Source organism: Drosophila willistoni (genome assembly GCF_018902025.1).
Source record: "Drosophila willistoni isolate 14030-0811.24 chromosome XR unlocalized genomic scaffold, UCI_dwil_1.1 Seg143, whole genome shotgun sequence".
Taxonomy (NCBI): Eukaryota; Metazoa; Arthropoda; class Insecta; order Diptera; family Drosophilidae; genus Drosophila; species Drosophila willistoni.
In genome coordinates this window covers 2,135,483-2,145,240 of record NW_025814056.1, presented here as the reverse complement: position 1 = coordinate 2,145,240, position 9,758 = coordinate 2,135,483, and the positions used below count along the sequence as shown (strand labels likewise).

At 38.5% G+C, this 9,758-nt stretch overlaps 3 protein-coding genes across 3 annotated transcripts; 1 reads left to right on the top strand and 2 right to left on the bottom strand.

Moving 5' to 3' along the window:
• Positions 1 to 1,323: 1,323 nt before the first annotated feature.
• Positions 1,324 to 2,775, bottom strand: LOC6646489 (arginine kinase). The gene has a single exon (XM_002069091.4). The coding sequence runs from the start codon at positions 2,652 to 2,654 to the stop codon at positions 1,476 to 1,478; it is 1,179 nt and encodes a 392-aa protein (XP_002069127.1). The 5' UTR covers positions 2,655 to 2,775; the 3' UTR covers positions 1,324 to 1,475.
• Positions 2,776 to 2,837: 62 nt separating this feature from the next.
• LOC6646488 lies at positions 2,838 to 4,175 on the top strand. Its single transcript, XM_002069090.3, has 2 exons — positions 2,838 to 3,814; positions 3,872 to 4,175. Exons 1-2 carry the CDS (start codon positions 2,921 to 2,923, stop codon positions 4,079 to 4,081), a joined length of 1,104 nt encoding a protein of 367 aa, XP_002069126.2. The 5' UTR covers positions 2,838 to 2,920; the 3' UTR covers positions 4,082 to 4,175.
• Positions 4,101 to 5,002, bottom strand: LOC6646487 (transmembrane protein 70 homolog, mitochondrial). The gene is made up of 2 exons (XM_002069089.4): positions 4,443 to 5,002; positions 4,101 to 4,380 (listed from the first exon to the last, which is right to left on the bottom strand). Exons 1-2 carry the CDS (start codon positions 4,941 to 4,943, stop codon positions 4,171 to 4,173), a joined length of 711 nt encoding a protein of 236 aa, XP_002069125.1. The 5' UTR covers positions 4,944 to 5,002; the 3' UTR covers positions 4,101 to 4,170.
• Between the last annotated feature and the right edge of the window lie 4,756 nt (positions 5,003 to 9,758).

Sequence of the window (9,758 nt, the reverse complement as noted above, 5' to 3'; positions counted from 1 at the left end):
AAACCAGAGGGCCGGGGCTAACTTCGACCTCGTCAAAGTTTGTATACCCTTGCAAGTTTTTTGGTAACTCTTTCCTCTCCTGTAGCCGTAAAAGTGGAAAGTGGAACGTTTTAACGCAAGAACGGCCTACCTACCATCTTAGTCACCACAAAGTCACTGTTTACCACCGATCATTCCTATGGGAACTATATGATATAGCCACCCGATCTTGATCAAATTCGGCACGGTCATTAACAGATATGTTAAACTAACAAATGTTTAATTTGAAAGCAATCGCGTTGAAGTAACGAAGTTATTGACAAAAGTCACTGTTTTCGACCGATCGTTCCTATGGGAGCTATATGATATAGCCACCCGATCTTGATAAAATTTGGCAGAGTCGTTTATATGTGTAATACATTCTCTAATATTAAACGACAATATCACGACAATAGCCCAAAAAATAATGAAGTTATTGAGAAAAGTCACTGTTCGTCACTTTGCCGTTTGAATGGGAGCTACATGATATAGTGGTCCGATCCGGCTGAATCCGAGATATACAAACTGTGCAGTATGTACAAGCCTACAAATTTCAGCTCTGTAGCTCTTACGGTCTAGGAGGAGTTGCGCTGATCCAGACGGACGGACGGACATGGCTATTTGAACTCGTCTCGTCATGCTGATCAAGAATATATATACTTTATATGGTCGGAGATGCTTCCTTCTATGCGTTGCACACTTCTGACCAAAATTAATAGACCCTTTTTGCAAGGGCATAAAAACGCTTTGTCAAGAGCTACATATTCATGTATATAATTTTTGTGAAAAAATTGGAAAACAATCGGTTAAGTGGTTTTCCCGCTAGAGTGCTCACCGACTTGGGAAATGCTGTTCGTCACAAAATCGGCTTAAATTTTTTTATACCCGAACAGCTTCACTGCAGGCCAATCAATTAAAGCGCTATATCTTTGTCAGTTTTATTCCAATTTACTTCAAACTTTCAGACAACATTCTTCAAATGCTAAAATTTTAAATCTTCCTTTATTAATTAATCCTAGAGTAATGCTTAGTGCTATTTTTATACTTGTTCATGTTAATTATTCAAATCAGTGTTAATATATATATATAAAGATAGTATATATATTCGAGTTTCTTCAACTATATGGAGCTGACTTAAATTTAGTGGCTTAGTTCTAGTACTACAGTAATTAAGGCTAATTATCATAATAATAAATGCAGGTACATATAACATTTGTATGGCAGATTTGACCGAAAATTAAAGAAAAATTCAGACTTCATGGTTACAACTATATCCTTAACTGATAAAAAAAGTAAATATGTTCATACAGTTTGAAAAGAATCTTTACTTTGGAACTATCAAAGTTCTTTAGCTTTATATACAAATACATCTAAATTTTTCATAAATTCGGTTATAAATTACTTTATAATTTATAGTAACCGTAATTTAAGTATGATTAATGTGTAAGAATAAATATTTAAGAACTGCTTGCTGCCTTACATTCGGCATCAATTAGGGCACGAATGCCGTCATACATCTCTTTGACAGCTTCATATTCGGTTAGGCCCATCCGGCGTTTGTTTGAAATGTCATGGACTCCTCCCTTGGCTTCGCTGTGCTCACCGCTAGTGCCACGAACTTGTAAATTATATTTGGTGGCCAGCTTCTGCAATTCGTCTTTGTTTTTGTTGAGATTGGGCAATTTGATGTGCACGGAGGCACGTATAGTGGTACCCAAATTGGTGGGACAGAAGGTAAGGAAACCTAAGCGATCATCTCGACTGAAATGTAAATGCTTGCCTAGGGCTTCTACACCACCAAGCATACGATCATAGACCTTGCCTAGATCGCCGCCTTTTTCCATGGATATGATGCGTATATGGTCCTCTTCGTTAACCCAGACGAGAAAATTTCGAGCCTTGTTAAAGTAGATGCCACGGCCGGCTGGCCAAAAACGCGAAGCGCCTGCCGCTTCCAGGAAACGATCGCCCTCTTTAAAAAGAAAATGCTCGTCGATGAGCTTCTGCTGTTGCGACTTGTCCATATTGATTAATGGCATATAGGCACCTGAGTATTCACCCGATAATGTACCCAGGGCATTGGCAATCATGCACTCTAGCTCTCCATAGTCATATTCGGTAAGGCACGGATTGAAAGGAAAGTTTTGCACAGATCGACCGCACCGGACGCGCGTTGACACTATGAACTTATTCTCCGGATCGAGGTTTGGAAAATCCTTGCCGTGGCCGAAGCAGGATTCAGGATGTTTATCCGTTTTCCTAAAGCCCTTGTGATAATCCTCAATAATCGGATCAAATATGTCTGCAAAAGTTTTATACGCCTCAGCATCGGGTGCATAGATACCCACTCCCGAGTCGTGGTTGCATAATCCCGATCGAATGCAATCCAATAAGGTTGAGTGAAAACTTGGTGTTGATGACTTTTTCAATCTGTTGAAGATGTCCTTGGACAAATGCTTCTTAAGCAGAGACTTCGAATCGGAGGCGGCCAAACTGTTATAGCCTGCCTCCAATTCGGCCAGAACATCCCCAGAAACATTCTTGCCGGCGCCTCCTCCACCGGGTCCGTTTTTAGCGGCGTTACTCAATCGACGACAGCAACCGGCTGCAATACGATAATGTGGCAATCGTAGCATTGTTAAGCTCAATTCCAAATGTCCACTCTAGGTGTATAATTTTAAATCCAACTGAACTTCGAAAAGATTTTGGGTTTTTTTTTTTTTTTAGAACGTTTAGTTTACGTTTTGTGATGGAACTGGCAACGCCATTGATTCATGCTTTTACGACATTTTGATACTAGACGTAGTCTGGTCACATATCGTTGACTTCAAATTCAAAGTAATTCCCACTTTTTGTAAACCTTCAAACCCTCATTCATTTTATTAAATTCATTTTATTCGAAATGGCAAATAAATTTCTTTCTTTTGGCGAAGGCATTGAATTTGTCCTAAAAGCTATATCAATTGACTCGGAGCAACGACAAATTTACCATGAAGATGCTCAAATAATTGAGAATGAATTTATTAATGCTATCTCAAAACATGATAAAACTTTCCGAAAGGCATTCAAAGGTCTCGCTTTGACAGGAAGCACCTTGGACAAAATCAAAATCGAACTCCCGGACGAGTTCACTATGTTGACAAAGACAGAGCTACCGTGCATTGTGGAGCCGGTGGTCTTTGAAAAACATCCATCCTTCGTTGCTCTATGTCTCAGTGGTCCCGATGTGCCCGAAAATCTTGTGGAACTCCATAATGGAGAGAAGTTTCTGAGCCGCCTAAAACTTCACAATTGGTATTGTGAAAACATTAAGGATGTAATTCCTGAGCTGGATAATATCCAATGTGGAAAAAATGCCTATAAGTTAGAGTACACAGGTCATGGCTATGCAGTAGCTCATACTCTAGTGGCCACCTGCATTGGTAATAGTAAACGCCAGATTTACTTTGATTTTGTGCCAGCCTTTGAATTTGATGCCAGTGCATGGCACAATGGCATGAAAAAGGCTCGCAATAATAATAATGGCTCGTGGTTTGCTGTACCCCGCAAGTTCACCAAACCGGGCGCTGCGGATGACCCACTTTCGTTTATGGTTTGTGCACCTTACTGGGAGCGTATGGTTTTGCAGGACAAGCAAAACCTAAAGGATTCCCTGCGTCTAATGAAAGCAATGCGAAATGCCAATGGAATGGATCGTTTGATCAGTTACATGATCAAGAGCATCTTTATGAATAGAGTTAATACAGATGACGAAATGTACAACTGGAATAAGTCGCCAGGAAATATTCTCATTAGTGTAAGTAAATTATCTACTTAATTTATGACTATGGATATACCATTTCTAATTAATTAGGTCACCAAATCAATGCAAAAGTGTCTGACTCGGGGATTTCTCCCATTTTATTTGGTGCCTGATTACAATGTATTTGATACCTTATGTGAGTCGGAGCAGGACAATTATAAAAGGATGTTTGGCAGACTCAGGCGCCGACTTCAAAAGTGTCACAAAAAGGATTGCTTGAGTCCTAAGGATATGGAATTCCTTTTTGGACGAAGTTATTAACATCAGTCTAGAAAATGTCTTTTGAATTAATGTTTTTTTTAATATTGTTCAACAATCCTTATGCACATTAAAATGTCCTCAAATATTTTCTATACATCGTTCTTTTTCGTTTTGTTCTCTGATTTCCCGCTCAAATCTAACTTAAAGTCTATGGGTTTATCATAGCCCATGATGCGGACATAGTGCTCTGGATCATCAAATAAAGCAGGATCGACGAACAATGGACGCTTGTTAACGATAAATGAGGTGAACATTCCAGGCACCTCCGGTACGTCAACATCGCTGGGTCTGAATTTGGTCTAAGTGTGAAATAATGTTTATATGTGAAATGGAAATCATAAACATACACAAGCCAGCTTACCTTGACCTTTTGCAGCAAAAGGGATATCGTGGTGGCCGTATATTCTTCCGTCATCGGATTGTAATGCAATTCCGTTACATATTTCTTGGTTATAAAATGTAGCAGAAGCGGAGTGACAAAGGTAAAGAAACCACCTACGGAACAAAGGAACACGGCCATGCCGGTGCCTCCGATCTTCATGCCTTGCTCCAGCAAAATTGGCTGAGCTGCTAGGCCAGCTAAACTAGTTGATAGCGAAAAGAACTTGACTAGCTTCATGCGGGGCGCCAGGGTCCCATAATAGATGCGTTTTAAGCCATCTTCCGAATCCTTTTTTCCAGGTTGTGTTGCCAACCATCTGTGTTGTTGTTGCAAACGGGAATGGCAGGAGTTAATGGCTGAGGCGGGGGATGTAGTCGCAGCTGCAGCCAATCTGGACGGCAGATGGACATTTCGAGCCGCATAAGTAACTATTGAAGTTAACCCTTTCCCATGGGAAAAGGACCGACGAATTGCGAACATTTTGCTATTTGGAATTACAACATACAAGAGCTGCCACTAATCAGATGTTTAACGAACATTCGATTGCATTAACGATATCGAACTATCGATTTCTTGAGCAATTATCGATACTTTCAACTATCGGAACTTGCGCGATAAACGAAAGTTACGTTTAAATAATCATTTGAAAATGCAGGGAGATAGTTTATTATTATTATTATTAAATCACAATTAAGTTTTTTTTGTCTAATTCGACATAATAATTTCGGGCCCTCAAAGTAAATTGAAATGTAGCATTTTAAATGATTTAACAAAAATTTTGTACTTTGGCTATTCTGACATATGTATGTATGTATGTATACCTACATTTTTATACCCTTGCAAAAAGGGTATATTAATTTTGGTCAGAAGTGTGCAACGCAAATAAGGAAGCATCTCCGACAATATAAAGTATATATATTCTTGATTAGCATTAGACGAGACGAGTTCATATAGCCATGTCCGTCTGTCCGTCCGTCTGGATCAACGCAAACTCCTCCTAGACCGTTAGAGCTACAGAGTTGAAATTTCGCATGTAGGCTTGTATATACTGCAGGGGTTGTATATAGCTCCCATACAAACGGCAAAGTCACGAACAGTGACTTTTCTCAATAACTTCGTTATTTTCTGAGCTATTGTCTTTAAATTTAATATTGATGAGTTTATTATACCAATAAGCGACTCTGCGAAATTTGATCGAGATCGGGTGACTATATCATATAGTTCGCATAGGAACGATCGGTCGAAAACAGTGACTTTTGTAAATAACTTCGTTACTTTTATCGCGATTGCATTCAAAATAAACATATGTTAGTTTAATATATCTGTTAATGACTGTGCCGAATTTGATTAAGATTGGGTGACTATATCATATAGCTCCCATAGGAACAATCGGTGGAAAACAGTGACTTTGTTCAAAAACTTCGTTATTTCCTATGCTAAGAATGTGGACCATTCTTTCGCAAACTTTAGACTTTTTAGATAAATTGTTATTCCACTTTGATGGCTATAGGTAAGGGAAGAGTTACCAAACAAGGGTATACAAGGGTATACAAACTTTGACGCGGTCAAAGTTAACACCGGCCCTGTGGTTTTTTTTAGTTTAAGCACAAGTGACCACTGTAGTGCTGGTCATGGCTAATAATCTGTTTAAATCGAATGAGAAATGTGTTGGATATTCGGTGGGCTGATTAAAGAGGTATTTTTGGGCATGGGTGTGGGTAAAAGCACTAACCATAGAACACATAGATAGGACAAACTCATGATTTTTTGATTGCAAACGCTAGCCTAGTCATGGAACCCCAGAGAACTTCGGGAAAACCCGAACGCTCTCACTCTCAATGAGAGCGTAAAATGGGGAGAGGGCAAAGCAGCTACGAAAAAATTTCAGTCTAGCACAGACTACAGAACGACGAAGGCAGGCCTACGTCGCTTGTGATTTCGTTCTGTCTATGTATGTGTACACTCGTCGGTACATGCTCAGGCTTCGTAGTGTGTGTGTGACGTGAAGTTGTACAACATCGCATTTCAATAGCTCGCTCGACCAAAATTTTTAATTTTCGACAAAACAGCGACAATGCGAATAAGAAATGCCCCTGTGGAAAGAATATCAAGAAATATTGCCATCTTCTTCGTATGTATCCCGGTGGCTGTGCCGATAGAGTGTTCGCTTGGCGATCTGAATGTCGCTGGTTCGATTCCCAACTCGAAACCGACCATTAAGGTCTTTTTTTCTTTTTTTTAATAAAAATAGAATAAAAAACTAAATTAAGCAAAAGAAACAAATAAACAGGCACATTCCGATCGTCAAGCGAACACTCTACCAGCAGAGCCACCGGGATACATACGAAGCTGATGCCAATATTTCTTGATATTCTTTCCACAGGGGCATATCCTATTCGCATTGTCGCTGTTTTGTCGAAAATTAAAAATTTTGGTCGAGCGAGCTGTTGAGATGCGATGTTGTACAACTTCACGTCACACACACACTACGAAGACTGAGCATGTACAGACGAGTGTACACATACATAGACAGAACGAAATCACAAGCGACGTAGGCCTGCCTTCGTCGTTCTGTAGTCTGTGCTAGACTGAAATTTTTTCGTAGCTGCTTTGCCCTCTCCCCATTTTACGCTCTCATTGAGAGTGAGAGCGTTCGGGTTTTCCCGAAGTTCTCTGGGGTTCCATGACTAGGCTAGCGTTTGCAATCAAAAAATCATGAGTTTGTCCCATCTATGTGTTCTATGGTTAGTGGTAAAAGTGTCAAGTGGAATGTGACGGTTCTGGCTTATATGGAAAAAAAACATACATACAAATATAAAATTTCATATGTAAATTCGAATTAATATGCTTGAATTAATAGCAATTGATGGTTGTGGGTGTGTCAGAGGATGCTATTGAATGTGGTCAATATCCATACATACAAAACTTGTCCACATAAACATAGATATACATATCCATACAAACATATATGTAGGTGAATGCCAATGTAAGCAGTCAGAAGTTTTATATACTCTTACCTATAAAAAGACTAAAAACATTTCATCTACCAGTGTAACTAAAATTGTGCTTTTTAAATGCTTGTTAATAAGACTCGATTGCAGTTTTATCATGATTTAACTTTAAAACTCTGACAAAAATATAAAATGTTCACTTTCACCTGTTTGTAATTTATTTTTACTGCTTTTCTTATGAGTTCCAATTTAATCTGTACTTAAGTACAAAGACTTTCTTGTTTTAAACCACTGGAATATAAATTTTTGAAAACAATCACCAAATTATTTGGTAGTTTTCTTGCTAAAACATCGTAATCTACTATCCTTTTCGACTAAGATTAAGTTTAAAATATGCGATGTACCTTCTAAAATGTTTAAAAAATAAAAATAATGAGTCAACAAAGTTTTGTTTTATTTAAATTAATTAAATTTTATTTATTTAAAAGCGGACTATTCCACATTTTATCAAAGTCGGATCCAGTCCAAAGAAATTAAAAAAAATCAAAAAAAAAAGATCATTTAAGCTTTATTTACGCTGAAACACCATTTGATTTCGTATATAAATATCATCCCTTCAAACTAACTATTCCTTTATCCCCTATACCAATAACTAATGAAGCTTTAGCCAAAAGTGTGTAATTGCTCTCATATTAAACAAGTCTACGCAGAAATTTGGTGACTTTAACTTTGTTAGTCTTCTGAAACAAACTACTTCTGCGCTCTTAATAAACCGGTAAACGTACCAAATTTAATGTCTCTAGCAATTTGTGGGTGCGAAAGGGGCGTGGCAAAAATTTGAAACAAACTTGATCACTGTAAGTGCTACATGAGTTTAGAAACCAAGTTTGGTGCTTTTAGCTCTTATAGTCTCCGAGATCTAGGTGTTCATACGAACAGACGGAGAGGGCTAGATCAACTCGGCTGTTGATGCTGATCAAGAATATATATATATATATATATATTTATATACCAGAGCAGCAAAGCATATGTTAACATACAATGGCCTTACAAAGAAGACGGGGACGGGTGGTTATATCGAAATTGAAAGGAATAGAGTGAGAACTTGAAGACATTGGAACACAAAAAGAGTTAAAAACTTTTAAAAATATTATTGCCAAGGACTGCAAGGGCATAAAATCTTTGGCATAGCCCATGTTAGCTTCTTTGATACTTTTCCATTTAAAGTGACATCTATTTAATAGACACGTTTATGTATATCTACATATCCATGTAAATTATACAGAAATGTATATTACATAGGTGCCTATACTATATGTGTTTGCTGTGGTTATGTATGTAAATAAGCATAGGTCTAGTTACTACATGCAATTTGTCGCTGTCCTGGTCGACCATTGGCCACATGACCACATTTTTAATTTATGTGCCTTTAATTGTTTAAATTGAATTGCCTGGCCATCGAGGTTATTTTTATTTCTTTTTCATTCAAAATTGATTGTTACTATTCCATGATGCACGCCTGACTGATGCCTGAGTGATGGTTACAAATATCTTGAAATCCCTTTAATGTTGCAGCATTGCCCCGTTTCATATCATTCGTTTGCAGTCAGGCGTCACTAATCAACAATTTTCAAAGTGACCGAAAAATCACATTTGATTTTGATTTTGAATTGCAGTCGAGGCTTTGCCTCCCCCCAATCCGCCGTCAGTCGACCTATGACTGAATCGGTCACAGCTCAACTAGCTGACATGTGCATGTACCTCCCCTCCCACCTCCCCCATTCCCCATCTCACCACCCCCTCCCATCGCTTTTCCTCTCGAACCGTCTCTCTGTGGCTGGCAATCCTTTTGTTATCCCCATGCCTTTTGTTGTCATTTCATTATTGTTATTTCATGCATCATATTCATTCTTGTCCCCGCTGCTCTCAGTCCCTCATGATGTCTATATATGTATGTATGTATATATACATAGTATACATATGTATATAGTGGGGGTGAGTGTATCTCCTCTCCATATAGTTAGTTGTTGTTGTTGCTGCTGCTGCTTGCCAATTGTTTGGTCAAAAATTTCACTTGCAGTGGGCAAAATAATTCATGGAAAGCACTAGAAAAAAAAAACAAGAAAAGGAAAACGCGCTTTCGTTGATGTAGGAGAGCCTTCTGGCCAATACTAGGACCTGGTGCCACGATTAGGCCAGCAAATAGATAGACAAAACGGTAATAAGTAAGTGGTCGATGCTCTGGGTGTGTTGCTCATTCAAATTCATTGTGATATCAATTTATTATTGTTGCTCACAAGATGCCTCCCCTTTAAATTTACCCCTTCCCCCTTGATCGTGGTTT